The sequence below is a fragment of the Lissotriton vulgaris genome, chromosome 6 (genome assembly GCF_964263255.1).
Source record: "Lissotriton vulgaris chromosome 6, aLisVul1.2, whole genome shotgun sequence".
Lineage (NCBI taxonomy): Eukaryota > Metazoa > Chordata > Amphibia > Caudata > Salamandridae > Lissotriton > Lissotriton vulgaris.
The window spans coordinates 1232038786-1232055683 of NC_141694.1; the positions used below are offsets into that span (position 1 = coordinate 1232038786).

At 40.3% G+C, this 16898-nt stretch overlaps 1 protein-coding gene across 1 annotated transcript in view; it reads right to left on the reverse strand.

Annotated features, from left to right (window-relative positions):
• RSPH3 (radial spoke head 3) overlaps nucleotides 1-16898 on the reverse strand; it is a 135133-nt gene that overhangs the window by 27855 nt on the left and 90380 nt on the right. The window contains exons 4-7 of the mRNA XM_086927327.1: nucleotides 12688-12833; nucleotides 12402-12605; nucleotides 7591-7753; nucleotides 3228-3314 (exon numbers count right to left, since the gene is read on the reverse strand). Coding sequence (XP_086783453.1) covers nucleotides 3228-3314; nucleotides 7591-7753; nucleotides 12402-12605; nucleotides 12688-12833 — 600 coding nt within the window. The remainder of the gene's footprint in view (nucleotides 1-3227; nucleotides 3315-7590; nucleotides 7754-12401; nucleotides 12606-12687; nucleotides 12834-16898) is intronic.

Here is a 16898-nt window from a genome sequence, read left to right on the forward strand (position 1 = left end):
TGCTGCGCACGACCATTGAACGTCCATTCAGCACTAGTTCTAATGGACAGCGCAGCACTGGGGAGGAATGTGTAATAGCAGCTATGAGGATAGAGGAGGCAAAGAAAGGCCAGGGCAGAAGACGTTAAAGCGTTGTTCCATCAGTCCCTTACAGATTCTTGGATGATTTTCATGTCAGCACAATTCTATTGACACCAAACTCAATAGGATAGCAGGACTCATAAAAGTCATGAAATTGCATTGTTTCCAATTAGGAAGCTGGGAGGTGACCTGCATAAAATTTCATGGACTATTAACATTTAACTGTAATATCTGGTGTGTGTCTTTCTGAGCCCCACACACACGCATACTCCCTGTTCCTTTATGTCAGAGTGAGAGTGTTTTCGGTGTTTAGAACAAACTGTAACCAAAGTATACTTTTTTGGGAGACAAGTGAAAATTCAGTTTCTATAGTCCAGTCAAAACTTATTTATTTCTCTAGGATTTCTCTTTTAGAGAAACAACTCTTTATATACACAATTGAAAGAAAATGTTCACTGTTGCATTGAGATGCTTCTTTAATGTCACACGACTATCAACCAAGAACACTTGATCATTAACTTTTTATTTTACTTGCTAACCTTTGTTGAAAAGGTGGCAAATAGCAGTAAATGGGAGTATATTCCTGTATCCTGCATACATTTCCCTAGTCCACTGTGGTTACAACGTTATTCCACAGCAGTTCCAGTTAATGGCTAGGTAGAAAGCTAGACTTTCTCCGAACTGCAGCCATGTGGATCTGTGACTGGATTTCTAAAATATTCCTCAGAAGTTAGTTAAGAATTGGAAGTTTTGTACTCTGTCTGTTATTCTCTAGATTAAAAGGGGTGGGTCCAAGTCCATTTTATTTAATTCAGAATTTAACGAGTGATTAAAATATGTGAGGTAATAGCGCTAGATTTCCGGCATATTCTTTACTGACTAACTCTGGGATGGGTCAGCTGTGGTTTTCATTGATTTTACTTTGCTATCAAACCTAGAAGAGGTTCCACTGTGATATGTAGTAAAACAAGGAGAGCTACATTGACATTCATCCTGCTCTTCCTGTTTTGTTGTTATCTCGAAAAGGTTTCTATAAAGATACACACAACTTATTGTAGAGTATTCACTGCTGCTATTAGGGATTTCGTAGAGGCGAACGGGGCTTGCATTCCTTGGAATTTTGCATTCTATTGCACCAATACTGCAAAAAAACTTGTGTAAAGATTTACTGCACAATGGGAAGCAGGCATTAACGGCAGCCCTGATCTCCGGGAGATATTTCTCCCTACTTCCATTCTAGTTATTGATTTGGATCTTCAAATTCCAATTTCACCAGAATAACGGAGCACTATATGAGTCAGCACCTTGTCGAAGTGCAATGGTATTTAGATTCTTCCTCCATGTTTAGACCAGACCTACAGTTCTCGAATTGAGAAAATTAAATTAGCAGGAGTGAGCAGTTTGAGAAGTTTCCTAATTCAGTGGTGAAGGGATATTGAGCATATTTGGTTTAAAGACAAGCAAACAAGATCGTATGGGGATAGGATCAAGTTAGGGAAATATTTGTTTAAAAAGTTCTCAGTATATTGCCATCAAAGATGAGTTGCAACATATGTCCTTTACTCTGTGCCATTAAGTCTGTCCTATTTAAATATGATGGAGTATGTAGTGGATTACACCTGAACACGAGGAACAGCGAATATAGAAATATGAAATGTCAGCTAGACCTTCTAGAGGACAGATATCATGCACTGTGTCAAAATAAACTCTAGGATGGACCTTTACTCACTCTCTAGAGACCCTTTCACATGAGGGATAGGATATAAGACTGGGAAGCAAAAATAGGGTTCATGGATCTCATGGTTTGTTCACTCCTGCCGTCAACAGTGGGAACGTACAAACACAGGTTAGGTTAAAGAACTCTGTGGCTATGCACAGCACATTTACAGGGTCTTCAGTTTTTTGGGGTAGGCTTCAGGCTGGTTGAAGTCTTAAAGTCAGATTTAGAGGAGCGCTGTAATGGAAGATTTGGCAAAAATTATGAATTCCCTGTTCACACCTCTGGCGGAGTATTAAGCAAATCCTGGGTGGCAGTGTAACTGACCATTTTAGTGTCTCTGAGGAAACGGACCTATCTTTAGCTCTACCACTATCTCAACAAGGACTGAATTGACTGTGCCAGATGGGAGATGGTGAAAGTAGTCACTTCATCAAAGGTGATATACCCTTTATGGCATGCGCAGTGAAGTCCCATTGTGGAGGTACATTCCCATATGCTAGCAGACTTTCCACCATCATAATTTGGTGGATTTTCCGCCAAAACATTTCTCCATCAAACTTGCTCCTCTATTGGCAGATTCAGGCACTTTTGTGCTGAAACGTCTGATGCCCAGAACATAATCCTGAATATCATGGATTTCTAAATATCACTTTGATGGAAGTTGCAAGTTTTTTAATATGGCGATGGAAATAAATGGAGGGCAACATTTAATTAAGCTGGTGGTAATAATCTGCATAATGGCAATTTTAAGGCACAGCCACTATGAAAAAGATATGGAAAAGATTAAGTGAGTATACTATATATTTATTTATTTTACAATAAATCTACCAATCAGTCATAGCACTTATTAAATACACTCACTACCCAAAAGGTCTCTTGGCATGGGTCATCAAATCACCTAGAGTAAAATTGCCTTGGGGACCTTCCTAAAAAGATCAGGTTGGACATTCATTTTATATTCAATGGCAGGGAATTCCAAAACTTTCAACAACGCGAGGATTCTAACTCATTACATTTGTTCGGAAAAGGAACCAGGAGATTTTCTTTTCCAAGTAACTAGGAGCTAACTGTAGGGTGGGTATAAACATAATGCAGAACAATCTGCAGTAAATATGCGCAGGAATGTTCCTTATTTAATATGACACATTTCTTCTGAGCTGTTTCTTGACATATTTGCTTTGCACATCAATATGAGAATGTTAATCAACTCCGATTCCTCCCTTTCGCTAAAAGTGAGTCTTGTACATCAGCGTACAAAATATATACATCACTTGTGCTCATGGATGTATTATATCAAGAGGGATTTTCATTTAAAATTTTCAAACAATACTGCATTTAACAAACTTGGCCTTCCCGCATAGGAGTACAAAAAATACTACAATTGATCTCTGTACATTGGCCTCTCTAAATATTATGTCAGACTTACAGTCGAGCATAGTTCTTCCCAGAATGCTCTTGTCCATGGTTTTTTCCACTTTCGTCATCAGCCATGGAATGAATCCTGTCTCCACATCTGGAATATATAAAGTCACAATTATTTTCAAGAAAAATTTGCTTTGCTTTTTTCCAAGTCAGGTTACTGTAACACTGGTCCAGGGAGCAGTTTTATTGTATCTCTTACCTGCCTTGTAAATCCTCTGTTTTCGCCCCCTCATTTGACCTCCATTCACTCCAAATCTCAATAGCATAGCTATAGCCTCTCTGTAGACTAAGTATTTCTTTAAACAATGTTAAGCTTTACCTCGAGAATGGAGCTGGTCAGGACCCACATGTCTGCAAGTCCTGATAAATAGTGCTAAACCAACCATAGTGCCCAGCAGCCAACTACTCCTCCCGTCACACTCTCCTTGGTAACTGATAGCCCACATCATTTCACATCGCTAGCCCATCAAGTTACAATAACCATCTTTGTCGTCAGAGGCCATCCTGCACAGCAAAGTAGGTCGGAATTAGCCTTCATCCCTAACAATTACCAGTAACTACCGTCAAAGCAGGAACACTCTACACAGAGGCCAACCATCAATTTCAATTTGGTGGCTGGTAATAAGTTGTAGTAGTAGTACAAACACTGCTAAAGTGGGAGTACCTCTGTAGAGGTGTTAGTACATATTACAAGCCAGTAAATTGTTCCACTTTAACAATCAAACACAATTACAATGGTACATCAGACATGCAGCTCGCAAGTATAAACACTGTAACCTAGAAAGGTGAAAGTTTGATAGGAGGTGTATTCAGCTGCAGTGCATAATATTTACTCAGCACACCTTGAATCATTAATAATATTAATATCTTTCAAATGTTTGCAAACGCGGAAAAGCTCGAGAAACCATAGCATCAAAAGATAATTTAATGGGCTGACTGCCCACCTTAAGTAATAAGCATAACCATTGTCAGGGTGAGTCACTAAAGTCACTAAACTAACATGAACGCAACCCCCTTGTAGCTATGGCCTTGAGCAGGTATAACTTGCTTACTCTGGGTGACATATTATTTATAAGGAAGCTTTAGACCTGTCAAAATGTTTTATTTTGACGTGTCGAATCGCAGTTTTACAACTGCTCCAGTCAGGCTTCACTCTTATGCCAGAAGTCATGTCTGCACTGCCACTGTAATGGATGGCACACTAGGTACTGCAATCCACTAGTGGCAGTTAACTTACAGGCTCTGTGTACTCCTGGTATGATATACTAGGCAGTGATAGGTAACTTAAATATATCAACTTGGGTTATGACAATTCAAGCCTTCTAAAAGGGCGGACACAAGGATTTTGCTACTGGTTAGCAGGGGTTAAGTGCGCAGAGTTCTACAGCCTGCAAAAACAGAAAGGGTAAAAATCAGGGTTCCACAACGCGAAAGATGGTAATTTCCTATATTCACCACATAAACATAAAGCATGATTACGCATGTAACATTTGGATTTCACTTATCACCTCTTGCTAAGGCTTTAGACTTGATATACCCAAAGCCAATTCACCCGCTCAGTTATCCCAAAGATGGTAAGAGCACATTTCACTGTGCCACCTGAGATCAGACAGGCAGACCCTCTGCTCTAGCAGCCTAGGATAACCTCCTTGTTACTGACTAACCCTCTCCCATCTTGACCTCCAAATCAAACCATCAGGGGCTTATTTAGAAAATAAAGAGGCAGCAATAGAGCCCTACCCCTCTCACTTTCATTTCTTTGTGTCCCATTTATTCACAACCAGTTATGCTCTGGCTTAGATCAAGATTAGTGCAAAAGAACACGGTCTTCCCGACTGCTTTATTTTGGCTGCAAGTCATTCTCTTTCAATGTCTGCTGATCTAAAATGGAATGATTTGCAGTATAGCACTGGCAGTCACTGCAGAAAGTATATATTAATTTTTCTTCTCTCCAAGACCATTTTCATCTGATATAGCATAACTTATTCTGTGACGATCTACTTTTTCAAGCCCGCAAGCAAATCGATTTTAAATCCTTAGACAAAGGATTTCATTTTGCGAGTAGGGGATATACGTAATCCCCAGGTGTGTGAAAGCTTCTCTTACATACTAAATCTGATGTTGATCTTCGCACAAAGAGGATGCTGCAGGATGATAATGCACATCACTAGCACCTATCACTGGTTGACCGACCCGTTTGTGTTCAAGATTTTTACTTTAAATGTTGGTAGCATACTGTCCAACAAGCATTGAGAAGCCAAATGTCTGGCCTTGGCAGGACTGTGATTTTATTTTATTTCGTTTTAGAAAAAGGTTTGCTATAAGCAATAACATGAATATAATGTTGAAAGAAATATAAAGTAAAAATGCTACTGTCTAGGAAGATGCGCTTATCTCTGCAGAAAAAACGAAGTAAAAAATTATCTTTCACAAAAAAATATATAAATATAAAATTAAAGTAGAAATAAAAGCAGAGATCAGCATCTCCATGTTAATTATTACGGAATTATTACAGAATATGCAACCGTCAAAGAAACATGATAATCGTAAACTGGACTTGACATATTCTCAAAGCATTAATTCAGGTCTCTTCCATCGTCCGCAGAATTTAATCATCAAAACAATTTCACTTCTAATGTCTAACATAAATTTTTCTTTAATTTAATTAGCACACCAAAACTTTTTATAATGGCTCCAGCATAATCTGCCTCCTACAGTTTTGCTCTCAATGTCATAACATGGATTCTCAAGTTTGCCAAAAATTATTTACACATTTTTTTTTGCCATTATGTTAATTTCCAATAGTTGAACATCACTGCCAATTGCCTGTAACACTGACAATGTTCTACTCTCATTATGTTTAGTTTTTTTGCTGTCTCCTTTTCTCAACATGCGAGATGTCGCCATTGCACTTTACAGGTAAGTCATAATATACCAATTTATCCAGCTCTATTCTTGCATGATGAAATATCTGTCATTGCACATCATTTAATATACAATGAATTGTACCCTATAGGTACATAATGTAATGTGCATTCTAAGGGCTCAAAGTTCAGATGTGTATTCATGCAAGGGGCTGCTCAATCCCATCGTGCAAATTCATGCTGTATAGTGCATTCTGAAATCCCACAGTGTGGAGGTGCTTCCATATTAAACCCCATTGAGCAAATCACGCAGTATAGTACAATATCAAATTCCAAGACGCAGAAGCGCACCCATATACATTCATATACACAGGATATTAAGGTTATTACGTGTCATTAAAAGCCCAAAGTGCTACTGTGTTAATCCGAAATTCATTATATAACGTAATCAGCACTTACACAATATGCAACTGAAGGAGAGTATAGTGAAGGCTCAGCCAGTCATGTCAAAATGATCAGTCATATTTCATGGCTTTAGAACTTTAACAGTTATCTATTCTCCAAAGTATGTAGAACTATAAGCTGTATAATGAGTTTTTGGAAAGCAAGAGGCTGGCAAGACAGCTAAGGCTGTCCCAAGGTCAGACTTCAAAATGCACTTTTCAAAAATATAGGATGAAAATTGGCGCTTAAATGCTGCCAGCATATCTGACGCAGTGTGTGATGAATTACCACCATCAAAAGAACAAATTTAGGCTGAGTTATGTGATTACCTACTTAACGAAAGACGAAAGAAAAGGGTGTACAAAATGATAACTTTTGCCTAGTGTTCGGAGAAAGCAATTCACGACAGCTATGAAGTACAAAAGTATTTCTGAGAATAGGAAGTAGATTTACAGAAGTACTCTTTTGAGTACTCTTACATGCCTTTGTGAATTGGTAACAAAAAGGCTAACTCTCTTAGTAAAAGTGTGAAGAGAGCATAGTCCTTTCGGTTAGTGCAAGTGCTATATGAAAATGCCTTGACTTTTGTCATTTTATTCCCTTTTAGATACTTCAGGGCAATTCACACAGGCATGTAAGAGTAAACAATATGTGAATAGGGGTCAAGATCTTTTTCATTTTCGTCTTGATGCATACAATGCTTTTTGTAGTCCACCTCGACTTCAAGTCCGACATCCATTCAATCCCAGAAATTCTATAGACTTGTACTTCCTAGGAAATGGTCACTTATACTTCAATTTCATACCTGTATTATCTGCTCCCCACTCAAAGTATACAACGTACATGATTCACATTGCTCAACATACAGGTAATGCAGCAGTTGTGGAGATAGATGTTGCACAAACAAGTACCATCCAATCTTATAATATTGTGCGCTTGTACCCAATATTTTGTATGGATGTTCAACAAGCATTAGCTCAAGAGACCATAGAGTTTATTCAGCTCTACTTTCAAATGACGAGAGTTGACATGGTTGCTGTGATAGAAAAAAGAGCCAACCTCTTTCCACTGGATCGTAGAAGTAGCCGCTATCCCGAAGATTGCTAAACACAGATGGAATAAGATCAGCCAGGTAGCGCTGGGCAAAGGCACGAGCTGCAATTTTTTCGGCGGTCTCTTTCTCTTTCATTAGCGCATCCCTCTGTTGCTTTCGCCGGCGTTCCTGAAGAAAGAGTAGTTTAAAAAAAAAAAAATAATTCAATGAACATTTTTGAATTTTATCAAATTATATCAACTGTGTATGTTTAGCAAATGAGGACCTGAAGATGATTGAATGTACCAGAAGGCTTTTTTCCTCAAGTAACCTCCACTAGTCATTTATAAACAAACCGATATTTCTATGTAGCTTCCCCATATTGTCATGAAACTTCCACTTGTTTGACAGTTTTGAGAAGAACCTCTTGCTCTTCAGCTGTCACATCTCTCCTAGCCAGTTTTAAGTTTTAAGCTTACTAGTTATCTTCCAGTGGCTTAACTCCATGAGAAGCTGATAGACTGTGCTGGCCCATACAAGTTGCTCAGAATAAAAGCATGGACATCTTCTTTGCATATATATCTAATAATTAATTCCCCAAAGTGCCAACTCCAATCTGCTATTCTAAAACAATTATTGCACATGTCGTAAACACTATAGTGCAACATAGTAGTAGTGGTAAAAACCTTTTTCGATTTTTCTCGAAAATCACAAAAGTATCCAAATAAAATACAATACAAAGCATAGGACATCCTTAGCATGGTTCCACTACAAATTATATATGAATAAATAAAACAAGGAATAATACTTCTAAGATAAACTGATAAAGTCACAGCATTAAAAAAAGCTAAAAGGGACAAGGCCCAAAGGTTAAAAAAAAGAAAACAAATACTAACATTCACCATACATACAGTGCGACATAAGGACATAGCTTCCTGACATCTAGTGCTTAATTTGAGCTGGTGTTTCCCGGTGCTTGGCACCTGCCCTTAACTTTCAACACCAGTGCCTGTGAGAGTCTGCCAATAGGTGGAACTGTCTGGCAAATTTAGAGAGGACCTCAACAACAGTTACAATTATAAATTCAATATACATTAAAAATGACTGCTACCTACTGCCCAAGGAATTCTGTTGGCTTTGGGGGCCAGAAATAGTCCGAATTGGCACACTTGGAGGAGTGTGATGGTTACTAGTTGTGTTGTTACTGTCAATAGTAGCACTGGCAGAGGCAATGTGTGATGCAAGCTGCAGTAAACCTCCTGACGAACGCCCTGGCACTTATGTTTTTTACAAACCAAGCATTGCTGACATCACAAGAGGGCTAATCGAAAACTGTGGTTCTTTATTTTGCATTTTATTGTTTGTCTTTTAAACTACTAAGTTCTCTTCTGATACTTGCAAGAGTCAGGGGTGCCCCCCCGTGGTTGTATCCAGGTACAAGCATCTTTTATTTAACCTCTAAGTGGACTCAATGCGGGCCGGGCTCACGATACAAGGTTCTCTGCCCACCAAAATGCAGACGAAACTAAACTGCACTGCAAAGTGTTACCAGCCAATGCCATTTAGAGATTAAAAATTGAATCCCCTAATCCAACCCTACATTTCAAATACCATCCCAATTTCACACAAAAAACATAAAAATCTTCCAAGTGACATAGACATTTGACCATGATAATGGGATGACTGTAGAGTCTGTGAGAGAGAGGTGGTGGGGTAGTGGGAGGACAAGCAGATGTCAAGAAAGGAAGAGCAGGCTAGTGCACTCAAGCATAAGAAAAGCCACAACCAAAGGGTGAGATGTGACATGGAGGGAGAAGGTGAAAGTTGGTAATATAGTTTTCCTTTAGTTCGGAAATAAAAATGAGACAAAATTACAATTGAGGCACAATTTAAAATGTAATGCGTTTCAGGGGTTGAAATATTTGGGGACAAATTAAATAAGGACATTAAAAGTGAAGATTAGGGGGAGGAGCTTCGCGCGCAACCAAGATGGCCGCGTGAGCACAGGGCTCCCGAGACCCTCGCTACCTCCCACATCTATCCTGTAATATATCCTGACCTTCATCGACGAATTCGTATAGACGAACCACAGGGGAGGCGAAACCTGCAGTCAGATTTTGAATCGGACACCGGGAACCAAAGATACGACGTTCTGAAGATCGCGGCCTACATCGTAGTGATGCCCGGGGCTCGAGTTGGCATGATGCCCGTGCAGTAATTGATCAACATCGGCCTGAGGAGGGACGGACTGGCGGTCAGATTGATTTTCATTTTCGTTTTTGGTGATCTCGCCGGACGATGTCCCCCTGGGCTGGAGGCTATTGTTATACGTGGCACGTTAGATCGTTCATCTGACTGCAATATAGGACAGAAGCCTGGCCTATCCCCTCTGGCTGCCACTGCTCCTCTGTCTTAAAGACTTTGTGCTGCTATATCTCGTCGAGAAGCACCCGCCTCGAGGGTCGAGTCATTCGCGATGGCAAGCAAAACTGATGGAGACAAGACAAAGGCTAAGACTACGCGGCGAGGTGGATATACCCAGTCCAACAACATGGATCGGTACGCCCAAATAAAGGGATCCCCCATTGGATTGGGTAAAATGATGGAAGACACAGGGGGCGCTCCCGCCTCGTTAACGGAACTAACTTTGCAAGACGTGATGGCCTCCATTGACGGGAGTAAAGTCTCCCTCGGACAGCAAATGGAGACCCTCGCTCCCAAGTTGGACACAGTGGCTCTAGAAGTCAATCTGATTCAAACTTATTTGTCCAAAACGAACGAGAAGGTCAAGTCTTTGGACATCAAGACTGCTAGCTTGACGGGGGACGTCACTGATTTACAGACCGAGGTCCGCAACTTGCGAACATCCAACGAACTCCTTGCCCATCGTCTGGAGGATTTCGAGGGAAGAGCTAAGCATAATAAGGTCCGCATTATCGGGGTCCCGGAAAAAGTGGAAGATCCTGCAGCGGACCCCTTTGTGGAAAACCGCGTAGTCTCCCATCTCGCACCTAAAGGACTGAGCAAGGTTTTTACTGTTGAGCGGGCCCACAGAGTTCCGGGTGGTAAACCAAAGCTGGGCGCCCCACCGCGGCCTATCATTGCCAGTATCTTCAATATCAGAGATCGAGATGCAAGTCTGCAGGCCTCGCGGGTGGGTGGGCCCACGAAATTTGAAAATACTACTGTGAGTTTCTACCCGGACTTCACGCAGGCGGTCCAGAAACAGAGACTAAGTTTCATGGGTGTCAAAAGGAGGCTGAGAGACTTGGGTCTAAAATATGCGATGCTCTTCCCGGCCAAACTGAGAATCGAATTTGAGGAGCGGACATACTTTTTTGATCGTCCTGAGGTGGTGGGGGACTGGCAGGACACTTTGCCCAATCAGCGTGGACAAGATGGACAGTCTAGAGGAGCGGAGGGCAGATCGGAGGAACAGGAGTAGGCGCTCGGCCTTTGATCTCGATTGTGCTGGCCTCAGACAGTGGTTCGCTATATTTTCTGCTTGAACTACAGTGACACTGTGAAAATTGGGGGGGTGGCAGGGTTAATGGTGGGTCTTCTCCTCCTCTTTTTTACTTTTTGTAGTTTAGTTTGATGCTAGGGCGACAGGCACACTGCAAGTTGGGGTGGCTTTTTAGGCTTACGCAGGGGTGCAGGGTGGGGGGTCTTGTAACGGGTTATGGTTGGGGGTGGGGGGGTCCTGGTTTGTGTGTTTGTGTTTTTTGCGAGGCAACGTACTGTTTTATCGACTGATTGAAATGCCGAGTTCTGGAGAGAGAAGGATCGGTCTAAATTATTGGGATGGCGGGAAGGGGACTGAAACTACTTAGTTGGAACGTGAATGGGTTGGGGGATAGGATAGAACGTGAGATTGTGTTGCAAATGTTGAAACGTCTGTCCCCTGATGTGAAACTCCTCCAAGAGACACACTTAATAGGTAACACCTGTCGGACCATGAATAGGAGGGGTTATCATTTAGTCGCCCATGCCGCTTTTACCTCTGGCTCTAGAGTGGTGGGCATTCTAATGAAGAGTTCCCTCCCGTATTTTTTTCTTCTTTATTATAAAAAAAAAAAAATTTAAAAAAAGTGAAGATTAGTATTTCGAGGCAAAAGAAGGGAAAGTAACTTCTGATGCTGCTGCACGTTTCAGAGTCAATAATGCAAGTCTTACAGCCCCTGCGTGATTAGGGCTGCACAACTAACTGGCACAGAGAGTGACACGTCTTGACCTGATAAATCGAACTCAAGCAACTGTAGAGCAGATCGTAGAGACCACTGGCTCACAGTTGTCTGGCAAAAACAATGTAGATTGTAATTGTCACTTTTTAGGTGCTTAAACCTCACTCAGACTAATATGGCTAAATATTTTACTTTTATAACAATTGGTTTAATCAGAATCAAGCTAGCAAGCTTTCATGTTAATTATTCATCATGTTAGGGGTATTTAAAAAGTACATACCTAGTTCACACAGGCATTGGGGGGCGCACACAATAGCAAGCTTCATGACCAACATTTGAGGATAAGGAGACATACAGGCACATTTACAATGTTAACCGAGGGCAGTAAAGATAGTACAAGTAGAAAAGGGCTCAGAAACGCAACATTGCAAAGTGGGGAGTGTTAGAGGGAATTAGATACAGTCTAGGAGGGTAGGAAGGAAGATTGAGTTGGTTTTGAGGCCTATACTGATGAACACCCATAAAGAAGCAAGTCTTATGGCCACTAGGAGGTGGTTTCAAAATCTTGTGTCATATGAAAAAAAAAAAAATCTATTTTATTCTCATACTGTTTTTTTAGCTACATAGATTTAAAAAGCGCAGCATATGCCCACCTTTTCCTCTCTGTGCCTCCTTTCCTTGTCTTCCAAACGCTGAACTTCTGCTAGCTCTGCATTACGCAGTTCCTCAAATGCCCGTTGCATCGCACGAAGGTTGGCCAACTCTTCCTCTTCCATAACTTCCAGAAGTGCTTGCTCAATTGTTTTTCCAACAAGCACCTCCAGCATAGGTTTGACCTCAATGTCAAAGTCAAAGAGCTGGGGAAGCCATAAAAAAAAGTATAAGTTTAAAGCAAAAAATATATAACTATAAATGTAAACTTTGGAGCACATACTCTACCTCGCCCTCTTCTATTTGAGTGGCCACATCTGCACCGGTCTTTGCTGGAATGAAGAGAGGTGTTGGTGGTCTGTCCAGGAATGCATCAGTCTGACACTCCATGTCCACCTCCTCAACTCGGTCAGTGAGTTCTTCCAAATAAAGTTCTGTATGGTAGAAAGAGGAAGAATATTCACCAAGAGTAGGGTATGAGAACATGTTCTATTAAAAATCTGGCAATAAAAACAACAGAGAAATATCAGGCAAGTTATAGAATGAGAACAAGACACAGCTTGTAATAGGGCGCACAACTTGAATATTTATGAATTAACAAGTGTTATTGTGGCGGAACCTAATCACTATACTAATGTACACATCCCTCTATCAAACCCATGGCTGAACCCTAAGGAGATAAACCACCTTCACCAGAAGGTATTTTCAAGGGGTAGTTGAAATGTTCACAAACATACCTATACCTTGGGTTATCATTTTAGTTTGTTTTCTAACCAAAGATCTTATTATATCAAACAATGCAATCTTTTCCTGTTAATTAATACCCTTTAAATGATTATATAGCTCTACTGTATCCCACCATACTTTTTGGGAGATTGTGCAAAGTTATTTCAGCATACTTCCTACCTTATACCTTTTACATATCTTCCTACATCAAGTGTGTCTACCTTTTTATGTAATGAAACTAATTTACCACTCTCCCCTACCAATGGAGCAAGACTGACAGAAGAACTAGACTACGGCGGTAGTTATTGCCTACACTATGGGCTAGATCTGAAGGCAAGGGTGCATAAGGAAGGTAGGGGACACAAAGCAACAGTACTAAGAAGCCTCTATAGCCAGTTGTGTCACCAGCACAATAGTGTGCCAGTTATAACACCTCCTCATTTTAGTGCACTTCTAAAATCTCAGTTGTCTGGGGTAAGAAGTGCAGCTGAGGTGAGCTGTGGTGAGAAATCATATTTATTCTCAATTTGGAAGTGAATGAGCAAATAAATTGTCAAAAAAACCTATTTGCTCTAAAGCTGCCCCCTCTATCACTTAATAGAATGTAGCATTATATATGTCTTCTTGATAGAGAATCAGCTTGATTTTTCATGTTAGATGTTTTGTCTACTACTACATTCTGCTCTTTCTTGGAACTGCTGTGATCCAGCGAATGCTTGTTTTCACACACCACGAACATGGTCAGCTTGCTGCAACCAACTGTCTCTCCATGTTTACACCTGCCAACTGCTCTCCTCTCCCCTGCTCTAACGCTTTAAATTGGTAGCAGTCAGCAGAAAAAAACGACATTCAATTAAATCTTCTACCCTTTTTGTTTCTTTATTTTGTATAGCTGTGTCCTGCTTGCATGACTTTGACTGTATCAAAGTTCAGTCTAATTCAACACAACTCCCTTAAAATTTTTGTAGTAGCCTTTCCAATTGCCTTTGCACATTCTGTGTATTCCAAATTTGTCACCACTTAATTGGATAATTTAAAAAATGCTAAATAATACTTATGGTAGTTCTAAAAACCAAGAAACCCAACATTATGCCAAGTTGAATCTAAGGTTTTGTACAGTATGAAATCCTTCACTAGCACGAGGGTAGGCCAAATCAACTGCGCGTCTTTATTCTAACACATATATACTGTCACACAAAAGCTAACCATGTTTATATGAAAGGGTTGTTCTTCATGCAAAACCATGTAATTTTTAAAGGCTTACAATGCCCACCTATACAATTGATTCAAATTCATATTTTTGTGAAAGCCACATCTATATAATAGACTATTACTTGATGTAGATAGACACAAAAAGTAAAAACAAATCTACTCCCTGACAATCAAGACATTAAACTCCTGTTCTTACCCATTAGCCGCAAAGGCAGCAAACACCAATTTGAAATTATTTACTTTTCAAATGATGTGAGATATGTTCTTGGGGCCCTGTACAGTCATACGTTTCTGGGGCACAATTTGAATAATTGTGGGTGTTACCAATAAGTGCTCTATGGCCATTGTTCTGTTGGCCTCTAAATGACTGAGACCAGTTACTTCCATTTAACAACTGACTTTCTCAACATTAGAAAGCCAGAGCTCAAGGAGATGATGTAGGTTCAGTCACTCAAAATAGAGTTAACACAGTAATACCAGTCAATAATACTACTAATCATGTCAGTCCCTTTCTTCAGAAAAGCAAAGCTCTATAATAGACAATAGGAAAAATGACTACACAGAAATTGAAGGCAAGAAAACCTGCACTCTACCACTTTCCAAGCCAAAGAAAGGACCCCAAATGCCACTGTAGCTCTTGTGTCCCAGGGGCTATAATTTCACTTTAACATAGGGTCCTATGGCCAATGTTATCCAATAGATGTGGTTCACAAAACTATTGTGATCCTTTTAGATGAAAGAGTCACAACTAATGATCCTTGTGAAAGGATCTCCCAAATCACAGTTTTGCAAAGATGCACTTCAGAGGGTCGAAGTTTACAATGCCACACAAAGGATAATAACAGTTTTAGAAAGTACCTTGAAGTGATTGAGAGAGGAATCAAGATAAGATTGTGTTTGATGCACCTTTGATTTACATATGCTGGTCTCAGTCTGGAGTGGCATAGTGGGCAAACAATGATGGGCTGCATAGCGGTCCGAGTGATTGCTATTGGCTGACACTGTTGCAAGCATTCCATCCCATTATGTTTGTGTTTCATCCTCACCCATCACGCAGATCTCTGCACAAATAGGATGCCCTCTGTCCATACACCTTCTCAACCCATTCACACGGAGGATCCTGCTTGGCATTGCTGACGGACAAGGGACCAGTGCTATCTTGCTATGGTAATGACAATTGTGCCCTATATCAGATAATGTAATGTAATGCGAAGATACAGGTAATTTATTAAATGTGACAGTACGGTTACCCATAGGAAAGATAACTTTTGCCACTTTGGTGCATAAAAAAATCCCTGTATGCCTGTGGGCAGAGAGCCTTCCCAGATAGATCATTTAATCGATCAAAGATTATCAGAGGAGGAAGGAGACTATGACTCAGAGAAGGGGTGTGCTTGTCCATCTCGTCAGAAAATGTCTGATACTCTTCCATCTCTTTGCTTTTTCCTTTCACAGGAACAATAGCTTGGTTTCTTTGGGACATGGGGATAAGGCTGCTCAACCTTGTGAGCAGCAAAAGAGCATGACTACCTGTTTATTGAAGGAGGGGAGCACCTTGCATGGTACATTGTGCATTCATGGTAGTGCTTCTGGGGGATTAAGACTGTTAATGCAAGTGTTTTCCCTGCCGTAGCCTGCTCTTTGAAAGCTATGAATATCACAAATCCAAATACTGTAAAAGGGAGTTGCTCCTTTCGTACTCAGAGATCCCCTATGAAACATCTTCGGATTGGCCCTTTGCCTTATTTCCTGCTATTTTACCAAAAACACACAACCTGGTTGTTCATCAGGGCAAAATAGGTAAGAAAATGCAACATACTTGTAGACATGGTTATGCATTGTAGGAATCTTCATTGAAGTCATAAACACTTGAATAATTCCCGCCGATTTTGAGGACTCCGGAACACCATTATATAGCTGAGTATCATGCAGACAGTATGAAAATATGGTCCTTTGTACTGGCAGTTTGCCTCTCTCACTCAGTTCCTTTTTACGAGGCAAAGTGTATAGAAAAAAGTAATATCAGTTGTCTTTATGCCTCAACATCTCGACATGAGTAAACATTGCAGCAGTCCGGGAGGAGGGTGGGGTGTTTATGACTTCAATGAAGATTCCTATAATGCAGAACCAGGATTACAGGTACATAACCTTTTTTTCTGAATCATAGGATCTTATTTGATAGTCATAAATGCTTGAAGAGAGTAGCAAGCTTAGGAGAAAAATTGTTAAGTGGCTCCTGACAAAGAATATAATTATACTCATTTAAAAAAAATCTAAGAGTATCCTGTCCTACCGTAGCTTCAGCTTGGGTATCAATATCTAAACAACAGTGTTTTGTGAACATGTGAATTGACTGTCATGCTGCTGCTCTATAAATTCGGTGATAGTGACATTTCTAATTCATGCAGTAGTGGCAGCTTTTCCTTTTCTGGAATGAAGTTTCGGTCTACCTAGTAAAGGTTTATTAGCAACTAGGTAACATGGTGTAATACAAGCAACTATCCATTTAGCAATGGATTGCTTTGAAGTAGCTAGACCTAGTCTATTGTGACAGTAGTTGA